This window comes from Anomaloglossus baeobatrachus, chromosome 4 (genome assembly GCF_048569485.1).
Source record: "Anomaloglossus baeobatrachus isolate aAnoBae1 chromosome 4, aAnoBae1.hap1, whole genome shotgun sequence".
Lineage (NCBI taxonomy): Eukaryota > Metazoa > Chordata > Amphibia > Anura > Aromobatidae > Anomaloglossus > Anomaloglossus baeobatrachus.
This window is the reverse complement of record NC_134356.1, coordinates 48,064,443-48,085,838: the sequence shown is the minus strand read 5'-3', so window position 1 is coordinate 48,085,838 and position 21,396 is coordinate 48,064,443. Positions and strand designations below refer to the sequence as shown.

Here is a 21,396-nt window from a genome sequence, read left to right as displayed (position 1 = left end):
GTCCAGTACGTCATGCCATTCCAGTTGCCGGTTTATCAGGATTTCGGGTGTCTTCGTCTATTGGTTCCACGTTGGGCACCATTTGTTGGGGTGAACTCTTATAAAGTTCCCCAAGTTGCCTACTGCCTGATTCTTATTAATGAGGATCGAGTGCATGCTTGAAAAATGAGATCAGACACACAGTCGGATATTCATCTTTCCTCGACCTAAGTCGGTCCAGACTCTGCTTTATTTCAACTGAAGCATGCCCTGATATAACCTTGGAAAGGAGCATGTCTGGATGTGTTCATTGGTAAGTGTGTTGACCAATGTGTTAGTCCATGAGCTGATTGGTGGGCGTCATCGTAGGCGGGTCTATGTCATCTGGGGCCATCTTGGTGATCCTATGATGGGTGGGTCTATGATGTCATCGGGGGCCATCTTGGGTTCCTCTGAAGACTGACTGGCTTATGTATAGAGAATTGATTTCATTGAACACACTTCTCACAGTGCTCTATGTCCAGAGGTTAATTAAGTATTTCATCTTATGGCTCTCTTCAACACATCCATCTGGCCTGGATCATGTCCTCCTCCAAAGAACCAGGAGGCGCATGAAGAGCCAAAATGCCCTTGAGAGCTTCCGAAAGGCCTCTATGTAATCGACACCTGAGACTCACATTGTTCCACCCAACATCAGTGGACCATTGATGAAACTCAGCACTATAGTCCTCAGCGGTGCGACCCCCTGTGTTAGATTCACAATTTTTGCTTCCACCACCTGGATCCTCTTTGGTTCATTATAAATTAGACCTGAGGTGTCAAAGAAGGTGTTGGTCGAAATCCTTCCTGAGGCTTGTGGGGACAATGAAACCGCCCAGATCTGAGAGCCACCTCACAGTACGGTCATGATTATCCGCACCCGCTGGAACTCAACCCCTTAAGTTTGGGGTCGCAGGATAAAATAATAGCTTACAGCTCTCCCTGAACACCTTAAACTGTTTTTTTTCTCTCCTGAAAATGTATCAAGAAGGGATACCACAGGTTTGGGAGAGACCAACTGCACGTCTGAAGGTACAGACATCTCAGCCACTGCCAACAGCGAAGAGCTAGTGTGAGTATTCATCAAGCTAGACAACGGGATCCCTACTGGTGAAAAAATGTAAGCTGCCAGTCATAATGTTACGCTGGCTATTGCCACTTTTGAGGCAGAGGAGTCAAGAAGTCCTGGGTCAAATACCGAGAGCGTATGTCAAAGGCAGAGGAGCAAAAATGAAAACAGGTCACAGTCATAACTGGTAAAGCGAGACGAAGGGGGCTAGGAAAAGGAATAGTCGAAGGCAACCCAGCACGGCCCTGCCGACAGTCCCGGCGACCCAGCACGGCCCTGCCGACAGTCCCGGCGACCCAGCACGGCCCTGCCGACAGTCCCGGCGACCCAGCACGGCCCTGCCGACAGTCCCGGCGACCCAGCACGGCCCTGCCGACAGTCCCGGCGACCCAGCACGGCCCTGGCGACCCAGCACGGCCCTGCCGACAGTCCCGGCGACCCAGCACGGCCCTGGCGACCCAGCACGGCCCTGCCGACAGTCCCGGCGACCCAGCACGGCCCTGCCGACAGTCCCGGCGACCCAGCACGGCCCTGCCGACAGTCCCGGCGACCCAGCACGGCCCTGCCGACAGTCCCGGCGACCCAGCACGGCCCTGCCGACAGTCCCGGCGACCCAGCACGGCCCTGCCGACAGTCCCGGCGACCCAGCACGGCCCTGCCGACAATCCTTACGACCCAGCACGGGCCTGCCGACAATCCTTACGACCCAGCACGGCCCTGCCAACAATTGAGCAGCTGTCACTCAGTGAGTGAGTATTCGTGACAATATACAGGGCGTACGTGTTATATACAAGATATGGGGGTTATATATAGTGTATACATACTATATAATGGGTACACGTGTGTTATATGCAGTGTATTGGGGTTACACACAAAGTATCTGTTATATACAAGGTATGCATGCAATATACTGTGTGCCACTGCCCATGTGTTCTATGCAGGGTGTACGTGTTATATACAGAAGGCATGTGTGTTATATACAAGGTATGGATATTATATACTGGGTATATATACTGTATACTAGGTTCCTGTGTATATAAAAGGTGCCGGTGTTGTATGCAGGCTTACATGTTATATACAGTATATGGGAGTTATATACAAAGTGTCTCTGTTGTATGCAGAGTATACGTGTTATATACAGGGTATACATGCAATATATTGTGTGCCACTGCCCATGTGTTCTATGCAGGGTGTACTGTGTTATATACAGATGGCATGTGTGTTATATACAGAGTGCCTGTGTGTTATATAGAGGGTATGGATATTATATACTGGGTATATATGCTGTATACTGGGTTCCTGTGTATATACAAGGTGTCTGTGTTGTATGAAGGCTTATATGTTATATACAGTATATGGGAGTTATATACAGAGTGTACATGTTGTATGCAGAGTATACGTGTTATATACAGGCTATACGTGTTATATAAAGGGTGTAGCTATTATATGCATGCTATATACTGTGTATATGTGCTATATACAGGACATGTATCTCTCTCTCTTACCTTCCTCAGTTCTGTCTCTCCTCCAACACGATGCAGCACTTCACGGCGTTGCTGTCGTAAAGAACCGGCTCCCATGTGAGCGCTGACAGCGAACCTGTCGTAAAGTGAGAGTGTCCAAGATGGCGGCGTCCCTGTCTGCGGGTGAGTATCGGAGGACGCGGATGTCATGGCCGGGGCAGGCAGTGGGAGCTTTATGGTAGATCCCGGCCATATGTAACAACGGGGGAATCTGCTGCTGTGGGAGGAAAGAGCTGCAGCCGCCGCAATGTCCGCGCTCTCCACACCGCAGTGTATTGAGGAGCGACTGTGCGGGTGTACCAAGATGGCCGCTGGGGGCGAAGACGCGTAATATGTGCACACTTACCGGATTTTGCCGCGGATTTGCTGCATGTTTCGCTGCAGAAAATGTTCATAACATCTCTGCAGTGAATCACCAGCAAATCCTATGGAGAAAAAAAAATCCTGTGCACACTAGGCAGAATTTGACAGCTGCATGTTTTGCTGCGGAAATCCCGCAGCAAAAACAAGTGCATGTCAATTCTTTTCCGCAGGTAGCTGCGGGATTTCACTAATTTCATTGAAAAATCCCGCAGGGAACAGCCTTCGGAAAAACCGCACCAAAACGCAACAATCCGCATGCGGATTTTGTTGCGGAATTTGGAGCGGATTTTTTCCGCAGGTGAGGAAATCTTTGAGCCTGCGGAATTTTCACAAGAAATTTCCTTTTCCCAGTGCGCACATAGCTTAGGGAGGCATATGTGGGGGGTTCCCCCATTTTTCTAAAACTGTGCAGCAAACAACTGGGGGCTGATCTTATCAGGGTGGGGAGGGCAATGGTTATTTGGCCCTTTCCAGCCTAATGATAGCAGCCCACAGCTGCTCCAGAAGTGGCGCATCCATAAAATGCCCCAATTCTGGCACTGGGCATGGCGCTTACCGTTGCCCTGGTGCGGTGGCAATGGGGGTAATAAGGAGTTAATAAAAGCCCACAGCTGCTACTAAGCCCTAGGTTAGTGATGGCAGTCGCCTATGAGACACCCCCCCCCATGACTAATCTGTAAATAAACACCCTAAAAGTCCTTCATTTGAAATAAAAGACAAAAAAAGCCCCCTGTTTCACCACTTTATTAACCCCCCAAACAGGTCTCCGGGTCCGACGTAATCCACACAAGGTCCCAAGATGCTTCCAGCTCTGCTACATCCCTGTCCTGTCACAGTGAGTGTCATAGAACATGACTGCTCACTGTGAGCTCCACGCAGCAACTGAAGTGAGTCGCGCTATCAGGTTAGCTGTGGCCACTGCTATAACTGGAGTCCTCCACCTGTGACAGCAAATCACCCGAGTGACTGAAGTGAGCTGCGCGATCAGCGGTGCAGTCACTCAGGTGAGTCCTCCACCTGTGGCTCACTTCAGTCGCGGCCGGATTTGCGGCCCAAGTGAAGGACTCCAGCTGTGACTGGAAATCACCTGAGTGACGTCACCGCTGATAGCGCGACTCACTTCAGTTGCGTGGAGCTCACAGCGAGCGGTCGTGCTCTATGGCGCTCTCTGAGAAGCCATAGAACTGCTGGAAGCGTCGTTGGAGCTTGTGTGGATTACGCCGGACCTGGAGTGGTATTTGGGGATTTTAATAAAGTGGTGAAAGAGGGTGTTTTTTTGTCTTGTATTTCAAACAAAGGATTTTTTGGGTGTTTGTGTTTATTTACTTTCACTTACAGTTTAGTGATGGGGGAGTGTCTCATAGACGCCTGCCATCACTAAGCTAGGACTTTGTGGCTGCTGTGGGCTGTCATTAACTCCTTATTACCCCAATTGCCATCGCAGCAGGGCAATCGGGATGAGCCGGGTACTGTCGCATCTAATGGACCGTCGTGCAGGCCTGTAATGGTGGCAAATGTGCGGAGTCGCATAAGTATGGGGGGGGGGGGGCAGATGTGTGTTGATGGGGGCAGACACACATATGGGGGTGGTGCAGGGTAGCATATGTGTAGAGGGGCGCAGGTGCATAAGGGCGGCATATGCTCAGAGGGGCAGAGGTGTGTCGGGGTGGCATATGGCCATCAGCAGGGTGTTAGCGGGACATCTGTACTCTGCTGATGGAACACTTTAATACAGGTAGCTTTTTCTATTCCCCGTCATGTCTGTTGCTATCTGTTATCAGCCACTGAACTGTTATTATGAGTCTGTCCGGGTGGGGGGCTAAGCGTGTGTCAGACATTTTGACGTCCTGTATACTCCGTCCATCTTTAGGTAGCAGTAGAGCACAGGTGATCTAGTTTGTCCAGGGCTTATTGCTTCTTCTTGTCCTTGTACTAATTATTGATATTTTTCCTACAGCTCTATGGGGGTCATTTTCCCGAGTCCAGCGTGGGTGAGTATAACAGATGCAGGCACTGAGCCGCCTCGGTTACTGTCACCTATTGCCACTTTCCTCCGTAGCTTCCGACACTCCTGGTTCTTCACGTTCTGGGTCTCCTGGACTCATACATTTATTATTATTATAGCGCCATTTATTCCATGGCGCTTTACAAGTGAAAGAGGGTATACGTACAACAATCATTAACAGTACAAAACAGACTGGTATAGGAGGAGAGAGGACCCTGCCCGCGAGGGCTCACAGTCTACAGGGAATGGGTGAGGGTACAATAGGTGAGGACAGAGCTGGTTGCGCAGTGGTGTACTGGACTGAGGGCTATTGTAGGTTGTAGGCTTGTTGGAAGAGGTGGGTCTTGAGGTTCCTCTTGAAGCTTTCCTTGGTAGGGGAGAGTCTGATGTGCTAAGGTAGAGCGTTCCAGAGTATGGGGGATGCACGGGAGAAATCTTGTACGCGATTGTGGGAAGAGGAGATAAGGGAGGAGCAGAGAAGGAGATCTTGTGAGGATCTGAGGTTGCGTGCAGGTAGGTACCGGGAGACTAGGTCACAGATGTAGGGAGGAGACAGGTTGTGCATGGCTTTGTATGTCATGGTTAATGTTTTGAACTGGAGTCGTTGGGCGATGGGAAGCCAGTGAAGGGATTGGCAGAGTGGCGAGGCTGGGGAGTAGCGAGGGGAGAGGTGGATTAAGCGGGACGCAGAGTTTAGGATAGATTGGAGGGGTGCAAGAGTGTTGGAAGGGAGGCCAGAGAGCAGGAGGTTGCAGTAGTCGAGGCGGGAGATGATGAGGGCATGCACTAATGTTTTTGCTGATTCTTGGTTAAGGAAAGCACGGATTCGGGAGATATTTTTGAGTTGTAATCGGCATGAGGTGAAGAGGGCTTGGATGTGTGGCTTGAATGATAGAGCAGAGTCGAGGGTTATTCCAAGGCAACGAGCTTGTGAGACTGGGGAGAGTGAGCAACCATCAAGTTTGATGGAAAGGCTTGTTGGAGGAGATGAGTGAGGAGGAGGAAAGACAATGAACTCTGTTTTGTCCATGCTAAGCTTTAGGAATCGCGCAGAGAAGAAGGATGAAATAGCAGACACACATTGTGGGATTCTGGTTAGTAGAGAGGTAATGTCAGGTCCAGAGACCTGAGTCCAGAGATTTAGGAGGCAATTAGGTCTGGGGTCTGTTGTGTGCCCGGCCTTTGGGATTGTTCACACCTCATTAGGAGCCTACGCTGCATCTACGCTTTTTTCTCCAATTTTCAGCAGCCATACCATTAGTTTTGTACTGACATAACTATTTATATATCTTTTGTATTATTTTTACTCCTGTTTTGAGGTACCTTTAAATCACTGAATCGTTTTTTGGGGATTTTCTTCGGCGCTCCATTGGGAGACCCAGACGATTGGGTGTATAGCTACTGCCTCCGGAGGCCACACAAAGCATTACACTAAAAAGTGTAAGGCCCCTCCCCTTCTGGCTATACACCCCCAGTGGGATCACTGGCTCACCAGTTTTCTGCTTTGTGCGAAGGAGGTCAGACATCCACGCATAGCTCCACTGTTTAGTCAGCAGTAGCTGCTGACTATATCGGATGGAAGAAAAGAGGGCCCATATAGGGCCCCCAGCATGCTCCCTTCTCACCCCACTTGCGGTTTGTAAGGTTGAGGTACCTATTGCTGGTACGGAGGCTGGAGCCCACATGCTGTTTTCCTTCCCCATCCCCCTGAGGGGCTCTGAGGAAGTGGGATCCGGCCACCAAGCCCTGAGGCCGGGCTCCATCCACAGACCCATAGAACCTGCTGGATGACGAGCGAGGTACCGTTCAGGGACAAGAGGAGACAACGACATGTCATCCACAAAACGCAAGGGTGCCAAGGCACGGGCTGTATACACTGCTTGTACAGCATGTGGGGCTAATCTACCGGCAGGCTCCAACGACTCCCATTGTGTGCAATGTTCAGTCCCAGTGGCACTTCGTCAGCCAGAGCCTATGATGGTAGTAGCCCAGGCAGAGTCGCCTGTGAACCCTGCCCCGGTGACGGGGACAGAATTTGCAGTCTTTGCTGATAAAATGTCTGTGACTATGACAAAAATCCTGGAGACCTTGCAGTCCAGGCCAGTTGCGCAGACCATGCACACTGCTGTGTCTATGCTCCCCGGTCCCCCTCAGTTGGAACTAATCCGTACTTCAAGGGGGTCCCAGGCATCACAGGCTGGGAGCTCGGACTCCGATGACAGTCCCAGGCCGCCTAAGCGAGCTCGCTGGGAGAGACCCTCCACGTCATCACGCGGGTCAGGGTCTCAGCGAGAAGAGTCTCTATATGATGAGACAGAGGTGGGTGATCAGGAGTCTAGTCCTGACACCGCACTCAATTTGGATACGCCAGATGGTGACGCCATGGTAAATGACCTCGTAGCGGCCATCAATAGGCTGTTGGATATTTCTCCCCCAGCCCCTTCAGCAGAGGAGGCAGCTGCCCAGCAGGAGAAATTCCATTTCCTGTATCCCAAGCGTAAATCGAGTACTTTTCTGGACCACTCTGACTTCAGAGAATCAATCCAGAAACACAATGCTTATCCGGACAAGCGTTTTTCCAAACGTCTTAAGGATACACGTTATCCCTTTCCCCCTGACGTGGTCAAACGCTGGACCCAGTGTCCAAAAGTGGACCCTCCAATATCCAGGCTTGCAGCTAGATCCATTGTTGCAGTGGAGGATGGGGCTTCACTTAAAGATGCCAATGACAGACAGATGGACCTTTGGTTGAAATCTGTCTATGAAGCTATTGGCGCGTCTTTTGCTCCAGCATTCGCGGCCGTGTGGGCGCTCCAAGCTATTTCAGCTGGTTTGGCGCAGGTGGACTCTCTCATACGTCCAGCAGTGCCGCAAGTGGCGTCCTTAACTACGCAAATGACTGCGTTTGCGACTTACGCTATCAATGCGGTACTGGACTCTACGAGCCGTACCTCAATGGCATCCGCCAATTCTGTAGTTTTGCGCAGAGCCTTGTGGTTAAAAGAATGGAAAGCAGATTCTGCTTCTAAAAAATGTTTAACCAGCTTGCCATTATCTGGAGACAGACTGTTTGGTGAGCAATTGGCAGAAATCATTAAACAGTCCAAAGGTAAGGACTCTTCCTTACCCCAGCCCAGATCAAGCAAACCTCAACAGAGGAAGTGGCAGTCAAAGTTTCGGTCCTTTCGAGGCTCGGGCAAGCCCCAATTCTCCTCGTCCAAAGGGACTCAGAAAGAGCAAAGGAGCTCTGATTCCTGGCGGGCTCACTCACGCCCCAAGAAAGCAACCGGAGGTACCGCTTCTAAGCCGGCTGCCTCATGACTTTCGGCCGCCTCCCTCCGCATCCTCGGTCGGTGGCAGGCTCTCCCGTTTTTGCGACATTTGGCTGCCACAGGTCAAAGACCGGTGGGTAACAGACATTTTGTCTCACGGGTACAGGATAGAGTTCAGTTCTCGTCCTCCGCCTCGGTTCTTCAGAACTTCCCCACATCCCGACCGAGCAGATGCCCTTCTGCAGGCGGTGAATTCTCTAAGAGCAGAAGGAGTGGTGGTTCCTGTTCCTCTTCGGGAACAAGGACAAGGTTTTTACTCCAATCTCTTTGTGGTGCCAAAAAAGGACGGCTCATTCCGTCCTGTTCTGGACCTAAAACTGCTCAACAAGCATGTGAACGCCAGGCGGTTCCGGATGGAATCCCTCCGCTCAGTCGTTGCCTCAATGTCTCAAGGAGATTTCCTAGCATCAATAGACATCAAAGATGCTTATCTCCACGTGCCGATTGCTACAGAGCACCAACGCTTTCTGCGCTTCGTGATAGGAGACGACCATCTTCAGTTCGTAGCTCTGCCATTTGGTCTGGCGACAGCCCCACGGGTGTTCACCAAGGTCATGGCGGCAGTGGTAGCAGTCTTGCACTCTCAGGGACACTCTGTGATCCCTTACTTGGACGATCTACTTGTCAAGGCACCCTCTCAAGAGGCATGCCAACTCAGCCTGAATGTTGCGCTGGAGACTCTCCAGACGTTCGGGTGGATCATCAACTTCTCAAAGTCAAATCTGTCACCGACACAATCACTAACGTATCTTGGCATGGAGTTTCATACTCTCTCAGCGATAGTGAAGCTTCCGCTGGACAAGCAGCGGTCACTACAGACAGGGGTGCAGACTCTCCTTCAAGGTCAGTCGCACTCCTTAAGACGCCTCATGCACTTCCTCGGGAAGATGGTGGCGGCAATGGAGGCGGTTCCGTTTGCGCAGTTTCATCTGCGCCCACTTCAATGGGACATTCTCCGCCAATGGGACGGGAAGTCAACATCCCTAGACAGGAAAGTCTCCCTTTCCCAGACGGCCAAAGACTCTCTGCAGTGGTGGCTTCTTCCCAACTCATTATCACAGGGAAGATCCTTCCTACCACCGTCCTGGGCGGTGGTCACGACAGACGCGAGCCTGTCAGGGTGGGGAGCAGTTTTTCTCCACCACAGGGCTCAGGGTACGTGGACTCAGCAGCAGTCCACCCTTCAGATCAATGTTCTGGAGATCAGGGCAGTGTATCTTGCCCTACTAGCCTTCCAGCAGTGGCTGGAAGGGAGGCAGATCCGAATTCAGTCGGACAACTCCACAGCGGTGGCATACATCAACCACCAAGGGGGGACACGCAGTCGGCAAGCCTTCCAGGAAGTCCGGCGGATTCTGATGTGGGTGGAAGCCACGGCCTCCACCATATCCGCAGTTCACATCCCCGGCGTAGAAAACTGGGAAGCAGACTTCCTCAGTCGCCAGGGCATGGACGCAGGGGAATGGTCCCTTCACCCGGACGTGTTTCAGGAAATCTGTCGCCGCTGGGGAAGGCCGGACGTCGACCTAATGGCGTCCCGGCACAACAACAAGGTCCCAACCTTCATGGCACGGTCTCGCGATCACAGAGCTCTGGCGGCAGACGCCTTAGTGCAAGATTGGTCGCAGTTCCGGCTCCCTTATGTGTTTCCACCTCTGGCACTCTTGCCCAGAGTGCTACGCAAGATCAGATCCGACTGCAGCCGCGTCATACTCGTCGCCCCAGACTGGCCAAGGAGGGCGTGGTATCCGGATCTGTGGCATCTCACGGTCGGCCAACCGTGGGCACTACCAGACCGACCAGACTTGCTGTCCCAAGGGCCGTTTTTCCATCGGAATTCTGCGGCCCTGAACCTGACTGTGTGGCCATTGAGTCCTGGATCCTAGCGTCTTCAGGATTATCCCAAGGGGTCGTTGCCACCATGAGACAGGCTAGGAAGCCCACGTCCGCTAAGATCTACCACAGAACGTGGAAGATATTCTTATCCTGGTGCTCTGCTCAGGGAGTGTCTCCCTGGCCATTTGCTTTGCCTACCTTTCTTTCTTTCCTGCAATCTGGGTTAGAAAAAGGTTTGTCGCTCGGTTCCCTTAAAGGGCAAGTCTCGGCGCTATCCGTCTTTTTTCAAAAGCGTCTAGCACGACTTCCTAAGGTGCGCACGTTCCTGCAGGGGGTTTGTCATATCGTACCCCCGTACAAGCGGCCGTTAGATCCATGGGATCTGAACAGGGTACTAGTTGCCCTCCAGAAGCCGCCCTTCGAGCCTCTGAGGGAGGTTTCACTTTCTAGACTCTCACAGAAAGTGGCTTTTCTGGTAGCGATCACATCTCTTCGGAGAGTGTCTGAGCTAGCAGCGCTGTCATCCAAGGCTCCCTTCCTGGTTTTCCACCAGGACAAGGTAGTGCTGCGCCCCATTCAGGAGTTTCTCCCGAAGGTGGTATCCTCTTTTCATCTTAATCAGGATATCTCTTTGCCTTCTTTTTGTCCTCATGCAGTTCATCGGTATGAGAAGGATTTACATTTGTTAGATCTGGTGAGAGCACTCAGAATCTACATTTCCCGCACGGCGCCCCTGCGCCGTTCGGATGCACTCTTTGTCCTTGTCGCTGGTAAGCGCAAAGGGTCGCAGGCTTCTAAGGCCACCCTGGCTCGATGGATCAAGGAACCAATTCTTGAAGCCTACCGTTCTGCTGGGCTTCCGGTTCCATCAGGGCTGAAGGCCCATTCTACCAGAGCCGTGGGTGCGTCCTGGGCATTACGACACCAGGCTACGGCTCAACAGGTGTGCCAGGCAGCTACCTGGTCGAGTCTGCACACTTTCACCAAGCATTATCAGGTGCATACCTATGCTTCGGCGGACGCCAGCCTAGGTAGAAAAGTCCTGCAGGCGGCAGTTGCCTCCCCGTAGGGGAGGGCTGTCTTCGCAGCTCTTACATGAGGTATTGTTTACCCACCCAGGGACAGCTTTTGGACGTCCCAATCGTCTGGGTCTCCCAATGGAGCGCCGAAGAAGAAGGGAATTTTGTTACTTACCGTAAATTCCTTTTCTTCTAGCTCCTATTGGGAGACCCAGCACCCGCCCTGTTGTCCTTCGGGATTTTTGGTTGTTTTTCGGGTACACATGTTGTTCATGTTGAACGGTTTTCAGTTCTCCGACGTTACTTCGGAGTGAATTTGTTTAAACCAGTTCTTGGCTTTCCTCCTTCTTGCTTTTGCACTAAAACTGGTGAGCCAGTGATCCCACTGGGGGTGTATAGCCAGAAGGGGAGGGGCCTTACACTTTTTAGTGTAATGCTTTGTGTGGCCTCCGGAGGCAGTAGCTATACACCCAATCGTCTGGGTCTCCCAATAGGAGCTAGAAGAAAAGGAATTTACGGTAAGTAACAAAATTCCCTTCTTTTTGAATACAAATTTAGAAATCAGCAATCTTTGTTCTCACACTGTCTCCTGATTGTTTGGTACAATGTATCGGTGCAGGTAAAGATGGCAGCCTGGAGTCTTTTGCTTTGCAGGACCCTGGTCCAGTGGCCATGTCTGTAGTGAATGGCTGTGACTCTCCTCCCGGTGGGCCTGGCGCCTCTTCTGTTTGCGGCTCTTGTGCTCCGCCGGTGGTGTCGGCCGTGTCTCTGCCGGTGGGTGACGGCCGTGTGTCTGTGCCGGTGGGTGACGGCCGTGTGTCTGTGCCGGTGGGTGACGGCCGTGTGTCTGTGCCGGTGGGTGACGGCCGTGTGTCTGTGCCGGTGGGTGACGGCCGTGTGTCTGTGCCGGTGGGTGACGGCAGTGTGTCTGTGCCGGTGGGTGACGGCCCGGTCTGCTGTATGTGATTTACACTAATGAGATAGACACTGGCCATCTTGCAGAATTCTTCTCATTACACAGTATTTGTATTTCAGTCTGTCGGCCGCCCGCGGTGTCCTGTCACAGAGCAGTGTCCACACCAGCGCTGCCCTGGAGAGTAGCCACTGGGAGAAGAAGAACAGAGTGGTCTACCCTCCACAGCTTCCCGATGAACCTCGGCGGCCTGCGGTGAGTCCATGTCGTGTGCTTGGTAGCGTTTATTATAGCATCTGTTGCACTGACTAGGGTATAAATATGCATAAATCATGAGAAGCTCATTAATTTCCATGCACGGTCTCCACTTAGGGGACTTTTGTGCCTGCACGGTCTCCACTTAGGGGACTTTTGTGCCTGCACGGTCTCCACTTAGGGGACTTTTGTGCCTGCACAGTCTCTTCTTAGGGGACTTTTGTGCCCGCACGGTCGCCCCTTGGGGGACTTTTGTGCCCGCACGGTCGCCCCTTGGGGGACTTCCTTGCCCTATGGGGTTTTGTTTTTGCGCCTGCATGTTGGCCTTTCAGGAGGGTTGTGCCTTCTCAGTGTCAATGTGATCTAGAACAAAGCTCCATGAGCAATCCCTGCAGATATCTGCACTGTATCCCTATATTCACTGTTGTTGGGGTGCGAGGTCAAAGATTAGGAGGAGGACTTCAATATTTTTCTCCATACAGTGTATATTTATCACCTCCTGTAGTTTGAGTATTGGAGTTTTGACAACAGTGTTTCTTGGCTCTATGGGCCGTGAGTCTTGTTTTGCACTCGTTGCCGTATTTCTTAGCTGGTGGATTTGGGAAAGCGCTGTCTGTGATCTTTTATGGATGTGTGCATCACGTCTGGGTAGTAAGATTGACATGTCCAAGCATTCCTGGCGCCTGTGTGATCGATATTCCGTTCTCTTGCACTCGCAGCCCCAAACAGCGCAATAAAAGCTGATGCTGCCTAGTCCATAAAATACAGGAAGGCTTCTGGTTTTCATGTTTGCCAGTGCTGGTAGAAGTGAAGTGTTTTGGACTCCATTACCAGCCATGTGGATGACTCTCCTGCTGCTGCAGACATTTTCCCGATGCCAATCTGCGGGCTGGATATTTAAATTTGTCATTTCTCTATTGAAAATTTCACTGCTTTCAATGGAGAAGGGTTAAATTGGTGAGAGAAATTTGCCAGGGATGTTGCTGCCGGTTGGCTGTGGATTTATCTACCCAGAGTACACTTATCATGGGGGCTCATTTAGATGAGACCATAATAATCAATGATCGAGCGTTTGTAAAAAAATTTCATGACTGTTTAACCACTTTTGGAATGTACGGATGGTCCACGTTTATCCCCACACTGAGATTCTAAAATGTCAATGCAGACTAAGCAGCACAAAGTCGTGAAGCTGTGGGAGTGGGGAGCTGATTGTCAGACACAGCCAGACTTCCCACACAGAAGATAAACATGTCGATGCAGACTAAGCAGGTACCATGTTTTTCCAAAAATAAGACACTGTCTTAATACTTTTTTTTTTTGCCCCCAAAAAAGCACTAGGGCTTATTTTTGGAGGGGGTCTTATTCTTGGAGAAACATTGTTGGGGGTAAGTTTCTCCCCCCCCCCCCCCAAAAAAAAAACAAAAAACAGACCCCCTCCCCCTTCCCAGGAGACTTATACTTACCAGACCCTGGACGGCTGAGTGACTCCAAAGTCCTTCCTGTGATGTCCGGCAGCCGCTGCCAGCAAGAATGCTGCACGCTGCCTCCTTCTGCTGGACGGACACACACACATGCTCATGACACACACACACATGCTCATGACACACACACACATGCTCATGACACACACACACATGCTCATGACACACACACACATGCTCATGACACACACACGCACATGCTCATGACACACACACGCACATGCTCATGACACACACACGCACATGCTCATGACACACACACGCACATGCTCATGACACACACACGCACATGCTCATGACACACACACGCACATGCTCATGACACACACACGCACATGCTCATGACATACACAGACACATGCTCATGACACACACACACACACATGCTCATGACACACACACACATGCTCATGACACACACACACACATGCTCATGACACACACACACACACACATGCTCATGACACACACACATGCTCATGACACACACACACACACACACACATGCTCATGACACACACACACACATGCTCATGACACACACACACACACATGCTCATGACACACACACACACATGCTCATGACACACACACACACACATGCTCATGACACACACACACACACATGCTCATGACACACACACACACATGCTCATGACACACACACACACACACACACATGCTCATGACACACACACACACTCCATCCAGCGGTACAGAGTGCGTCCGTTAGGTTATACCTGTCAGGAGCCCGTACATTCTAGCATGTACTCCGCAGGGAAGGGAGGAAGTCACGTGTCCCAGCTCCTTGCACTCCACCGCACAGCTTCTCAGGATCGGTATCGCTGGATGTGGTGACTGTGTGTGAGCGATCAGAAGGGTGATTGTGTGTGTGATGTGGTGAGTGCGGAGGTGTGATCGCTAGAGGTCCTGCCGCTCAGCGTCTGATGAGTGATTGCAGGGTGTCCGCTGTCTATAATGAAGTGTCCTGCAGTATCTTTAACTTTTTTGGCTGCACGGAAATTATATTATTGATCCGCGACTAGGGCTTATTTTTGGGGGAGGGCTTATATTTAAGCCTTGCTCTGAAAATGCTTAAAATCCCTGCTAGGGCTTATTTTTGGGGGAGGTCTTATTTTAGGAAAAACACTGTAGTAGAAAATCGTGAAGCTGTGGAAGTGGGGAGCCGAGTGTCAGACACAGTCAGACTTCCCACAGAGAAGATGCATCAATGTAGACTAAGCAGGTAGTACAAAATCGTGAAGCTGTTGGAGTGAAATGTCCAGATGGTCCACATTTATCCTCGCACTGACGTTCTAAAATGTCAATGCAGACTAAGCTGGTGGCACAAAATCGTGAATCTGTGGGGTTGGGGAACAGATTGTCAAACACAGCCAAACTCCCCATAGAGAAGATAACCATGGTTTATTACCAGATTTACTTTTTCCATCTCTGAACACACAGTGCTGAACTTCTGCTGTGTGTATATAGATTAGGAAGCACTTACCCTGCTTCCTCCTCCTGGCCCAGTGAATGTGTGTAAGGAGGAACCAAGTGCTGCTGGTTCCTAGGTTGTAGGATCAAATTATTCCAATAACTGGGGCTAAAAGACCAGCCTCAGTTACAGGGGAATAATCCTAAAAAAAAAAATAGAATATATTGATATGTTACATTTTCCCTCCAATATCAGCAAAAAAAATTAGAATATAAAAACTAATATAAAGATTAAACCTCATGTACTAGAGCACATTGCCAAATGTTGTCCGACCCCAAAATCCAATTTTTTTTTGCATCTTAGATCGTCTTCACATGTATACGTGAAAACACCTTCATGTGGCACCATCCATGTGGCTATCCATGTTTACGTGTATGTTGTCTGTGTGACACGTACCAGGATAGAAAGCATTTAAGAAATTACTGATTTGTATGTGTTTGAAAATGTGAAAAGATAATAATAGATAGAGATATCTTAAGAGAGAAATAACTTTACATCCACATGAGACGTTATAAAATGGCACCTTTTAGTGCCTGGCTGGTGTTGCTTATTGTCCAGCTTTGTATTAACCAAAGAAACAAATGACGTGGTGTCCCCCCCCCCTACACCCCTATTTTGCAAAGATTGGCCTTGGCTTCAAGGAGAGGTCTTGCTGAGACTGGGAGTGGCTATAGGGGCATGTCACTGTGGCTTCAGGGGGACAGGACTGTCAGACTAGGCGTGGCTTCAAGGGGTGGGTCTGACTGAGTGTGGCTTCAGGGGTGTTGGGGGAGCAGGCTGGGAGTGGTGTCGGGGGGGGCAGGTCTGGCAAACTGGGCGTGGTGTCGGAGGGCCATGTCTGGCAGACTGGGCGTAGTGTCGGGGAGGTGGGGGGCAGGTCTGGCAGACTGGGGGTGGCGGGGGCCAGGTCTGGCAGACTGGAGGTGGCGGGGGCCAGGTCTGGCAGACTGGGCGTGGCGGGGGGCCAGGTCTGGCAGACTGGGCTTGGCGGGGGGCCAGGTCTGGCAGACTGGGCTTGGCGGGGGGCCAGGTCTGGCAGACTGGGCGTGGCGGGGGGCCAGGTCTGGCAGACTGGGCGTGGCGGGGGGCCAGGTCTGGCAGACTGGGCGTGGCGGGGGGCCAGGTCTGGCAGACTGGGCGTGGCGGGGGCCAGGTCTGGCAGAGACTGGATATTCAGATCCCATAGATCTTGTTGGTCTGCAGAAACAGCCCAGGACTCAAGCGCCGATCATCTTGCATTTGCCGACTCCACTATGGTAATGGGCCGATATTGGCCCATGTAAGTGACCATAAATCTGCAAGAAAAGTTGAGCATCTTTGTACATAGTTTGCTTGCCTTATCTCAGCCTCATCCTGTAAAATATTTCAGAGCTGCTTCTATTATTTCTGCAGCTTTCACCCCTTAATTCTCCCATAATTTCCTTCGGACTGAGAGCTTTTCTGATATGTAGGGATGTATTGTATGATTTTACACTATGACTTTGCAGCTGCCATAGACCTCAAAGGGCTTTGCGTTCGCTGACCTCGGATTGTGCTTTGGCACGTATATCATATTTTCCCATTTATTTCCACAGGAAATTCACCATTGTCGTAGAGCGATCAAGTACAGCATGGACAAGATGTGGTACTTGGCCAAACTGGTATGTATTATGCTTGGTATACAGTGCCGAATCGTCGGGCTGTATACCCCATATACATGACATGATGCAGAGCGGTAGAAAAGTAAGGGTGCGGGTCAAATTACAAAAATAATCCCATAATCTATGCAGAGCCCTCATCGAAATGTCCGCTACTGCTAAATTATCTACAGGACTGGTAGAGATTGCAAAGTACAGCGCTTAGGTGTCTCGACCAGTCCTATAGACAATATATATAGTGACGATAATCCTGCTCCACCTCCACTTTATTCTGACATTGGGACGCAATGTCCCGTTCGTAAATTTGGTGGGGTCCCAGCAATCAGTCCTATCGGGGATGACTTGGTCTGAACACCATGGGAAATATGCAGAAATCATAGGGGGAATTTATCCATCCCTGTATAATTGTATTCTATTTTTGAGCAAAAGCTGGATAGATAGGGAAAATATTTCGGGAGGCGCACTCCTCTTAAAGGGAACCTGTCAGCAGAAATTTCGCCCAAAACCTAAAAGACTCCCCCTCTGCAGCTCCTGGGCTGCATTCTAGAAAGGTCCCTGTTATTCTTGTGCTCCATGTGAGACCAAAATAAAGACTTTATAAAGTGGTACCTTTTTGTATTCAAATACTGTAAATGTGACACGGGGGCGGGTTATCCGGCGTCCGTTATTCTGCCTCCTGGTCCTGTATGCCGCCCCCCATCGCTCCTTTCCATAGCTGATGCACCGCCCACTGCTCCAGCCATCCCCACGCATGCCCAGTGCCAGTCTCATGGGACTGAGCAGTGTGACCGCTGGTGACGTGTGCGCAGGCAAGTGATTATGGGCGGGGCTGTGATTGTTATCAGCAAGTACCCGCCCATAATCTCGTGAGCGCGCAAACCTCACCAGCGGTCACACTGTGCTCAGGGTAGATGCTAGACTGTATGGGCTGCTTCCAGGGATGACGTCCCTTTTGTCACGTGATAGTTTTTTGAACACGCCCCTATCACGTGACAAAAGGGACGTCATCCCTGGAAGCAGCCCATACAGTCTAGCATCTACCCTGAGCACAGTGTGACCGCTGGTGAGGTTTGCGCGCTCACGAGATTATGGGCGGGTACTTGCTGATAACAATCACAGCCCCGCCCATAATCACTTGCCTGCGCACACGTCACCAGCGGTCACACTGCTCATTCCCGTGAGACTGGCACTGGGCATGCGCGGGGATGGCTGGAGCAGTGGGCGGTGCATTAGCTATGGAAAGGAGCGATCAGGGGGCGGCATACAGGACCAGGGGGCAGAATAACGGACGCCAGAAAGCCCGCCCCCGTGTCACATTTACAGTATCTGAATACAAAAAGGTACCACTTTATAAAGTCTTTATTTTGGTCTCACATGGGGCACAATAATAACAGGGACCTTTCTAGAATGCAGCCCAGGAGCTGCAGAGGGGGAATCTTTTAGATTTTGGGCGAAATTTCTGCTGACAGGTTCCCTTTAATATATTTGGCACCTCTCTGAAGGGTACACGGCGTACGAGCTGGTGTCCACTATAATTGACACCAGTTTCTAGTATATCTGCTCATCTGTGATTGGCCAGACCCCTTCCGCTAGGTCCATCCATTCTTTATAATAGTGGCGAGGCCAGCGCAAAATCGAAAAAAAAGCGCAAAGGTGGGATGCACCAAAAATGTGCACTCTTTGTATGCCAGAAAAGTATAAATTAGGGCTCGATAGTATAACTCAAAATTGGCCCAACTTCCCCTCCCAAAAAAGGGACAAAAAACAAGCTATTGCCTGAACTCTGCAAGGCCATAGATGTGACCTATATACAGGCCGCATGTGGTGACCACTAGGAATGTTTTGGTGCTTAACTCCTCAATATTGAAATTGCAACACCAAGAAGGAAAAGTAGTGAAATTATGGGGATCACAGGATGGGTAGACATGTTACTGATATGCAAATGATGAAAAAATGGAACCAAAATTTATCAAAATATCTTGATGTATGGGGTATGAGCATCAATTCCGGCACTTACAGTCTAGGCTGATATCAATGAGGTCATTAGTGGTTGTCTGAGGAAGGTTCTGTGCTGAATACACTTGGACAAATCATCAAGATCCACTGCTGGCAGCTCCTTTTGGTATTCTCGACCAATCACATCCCAGATGTGCTCAATAGGAAGCAAGTCTGGAGGTGCCGCAGGCCGTGGGAGGTGCCAGCGGGAGGCGTGCCGTGGGAGGTGCCAGCGGGAGGCGTGCCGTGGGAGGTGCCAGCGGGAGGCGTGCCGTGGGAGGTGCCAGCGGGAGGCGTGCCGTGGGAGGTGCCAGCGGGAGGCGTGCCGTGGGAGGTGCCAGCGGGAGGCGTGCCGTGGGAGGTGCCAGCGGGAGGGGAGGCGGGCCGTGGGAGGTGCCAGCGGGAGGCGGGCCGTGGGAGGTGCCAGCGGGAGGGGAGGCGGGCCGTGGGAGGTGCCAGCGGGAGGGGAGGCGGGCCGTGGGAGGTGCCAGCGGGAGGGGTGGCGGGCCGTGGGAGGTGCCAGCGGGAGGGGAGGCGGGCCGTGGGAGGTGCCAGCGGGAGGGGAGGCGGGCCGTGGGAGGTGCCAGCGGGAGTTGAGGCGGGCCATGGGAGCTGCCGCAGGCCATGGGGGATGCTGCAGGCCGCGGGAGCACATTCAGGCCACGCAGGCTGCTCATAGTAACACAAGTGACATGCAGCCTGGAGTTTTTGTATTTTAATGGCCGCATGCATGGACCTTGCAGGGATGGAGCACGGACAACGTCTAATTGTAAATAGGATGAGATAATGCTTGTCATAGCTAAATGGGGATGTGTAAACTAACAAAGTTAGCGGGAAACTTGTCATGGTGGGCATAGTTTATTTCCCAAGTGCGCTCTGGTTCCACTAATTGGTAAAAAGCCTGTGTCATCAGCGGGGCCGATGTAAGGGGAGGCCGTCTATGTAAATCTATGAATGAGCGCTGCTCTCCGCGGATGACGCCCTTGTCTTTAAATAACATTTCATAAACTGAATCCCCGCCGGTTCCTTGTGATTAATTTCCTAAATCCGGAGCTTCCTCTGTAACCGCAGATTTTAGTCAAATGAGTTTCTTGGTCATCAAAGTGAAATTGAACCGAGTTATTAATTCATCTAGATGGCGGACGGAGATATGGAAACGATGCCGGATTTCCATGGAATTGGCTTTTATCCAGTGAGCGTCGCAGCCCTCCGGGGGCCTGATTAGTGGCAGCGTAATAACGGATCAGTCACATGGAGGATTAACCCTTTGTTCGTATCTCCTAGATCAAGGGGATGTCGATAGACCAGGCCATCGCTCAGATGGAGTTCAACGACAAGAAAGGAGCAAAAATCATTAAAGAGGTAAAACTAAGGCATAAAACTATATATTTGTCGTGATCACGTCTCTAAAGCGATGTAGAATTAGTAAAATAAAGAATTTAATACTTTCCCATCATAATGTATAATTAGGATAAAGGTACAATCTAAAAAAGGGGTCAGAATGGCATTAAAATATATATTGATACCTACCCCACTAAGCTCCCTCAGTGCCACTTTCCATGTTCCCCACTGGTCTTCACTTTTTTTTTTTTTTTTTTTTTTTTTTTTTTACTGATTTCTTGCAATACAAAGGAGATGACTGCTCAGCCAATCAGTGTCCGAGGCATCTAGACCACGTTAGTGATTGGCTGAGCGGTTACTTCCTGTTTGTAAAGAGGAAACAGGAAGTACAGACTAGCGGTAAACCTAGAAAAGCATTAGGATGAGATTGCGAATAGTTTAGAGAAGTGAATATCAATTAGTTTGGGGATTTTTATGCCATTCTGACACCCCTTTTTTATTTTAGGGGAAAAAAATGAAGAGGACAATCCCTTTAAATGGAGTCTGTCGGCAGGATTTCACCCTCTAACTATTTATATGCAGGTTAGGTATTTGAAAGACAAGTCCAGTAATATTTTTACATGGCCAAGTCCGTTCCTCTATTACTGAGACATACGTATTTTAATTGATATGCAAATGAAGCTGAAGAGCTATTTGTAGATCTGAAGCCTCTGTCACTCCAGCTCTATTCCCCTGCCCAGTGCCGCCACCTCCTGCTCATTGACTGACAGCGTAGGTGCTTTTTGACTTCATGCAAATGAGTCCTCAGGCAGGAGGCGGCATCGCTGGGCAGGCAATAGAGCTGGAGTGACAGAGGCTTCAGATTTACCATTGCTCTTCAGCCTCATTTGCATATCAATTCAGACACTGATTTCTCAATAACGGAGGAACAGACTGGCCATGTAAAGTTATTGCTAGACTTGTCTTTGAAACGGTTATGTGTGTGTCTAAATGGTTTGGAGGTGAAATCCTGCTGACAAATTCCCTTAAAGGGAATCTGTCACCAGGTTTTTGCTCCCTCATCTGAAAGCAGCATATTGTAGAAACCGGGACACGGATTCCAGCGATGTGTCAC

The 21,396-nt window shown here is 50.5% G+C and overlaps 2 protein-coding genes across 2 annotated transcripts in view; one reads left to right on the top strand and one right to left on the bottom strand.

Moving 5' to 3' along the window:
- Positions 1 to 2,750, bottom strand: part of GEMIN5 (gem nuclear organelle associated protein 5) — a 167,321-nt gene extending 164,571 nt beyond the window's left edge. Inside the window, 1 exon segment of the mRNA XM_075344305.1 lies at positions 2,593 to 2,750. The gene's annotated coding sequence lies outside the window, so the exon portion shown is untranslated.
- The window catches only part of MRPL22 (mitochondrial ribosomal protein L22), a 37,664-nt gene continuing 18,937 nt past the window's right edge, over positions 2,670 to 21,396 (top strand). The window contains exons 1-5 of the mRNA XM_075344304.1: positions 2,670 to 2,733; positions 4,931 to 4,964; positions 12,201 to 12,333; positions 16,884 to 16,949; positions 20,226 to 20,303. Coding sequence (XP_075200419.1) covers positions 2,712 to 2,733; positions 4,931 to 4,964; positions 12,201 to 12,333; positions 16,884 to 16,949; positions 20,226 to 20,303 — 333 coding nt within the window. The 5' untranslated portion in view covers positions 2,670 to 2,711. The remainder of the gene's footprint in view (positions 2,734 to 4,930; positions 4,965 to 12,200; positions 12,334 to 16,883; positions 16,950 to 20,225; positions 20,304 to 21,396) is intronic.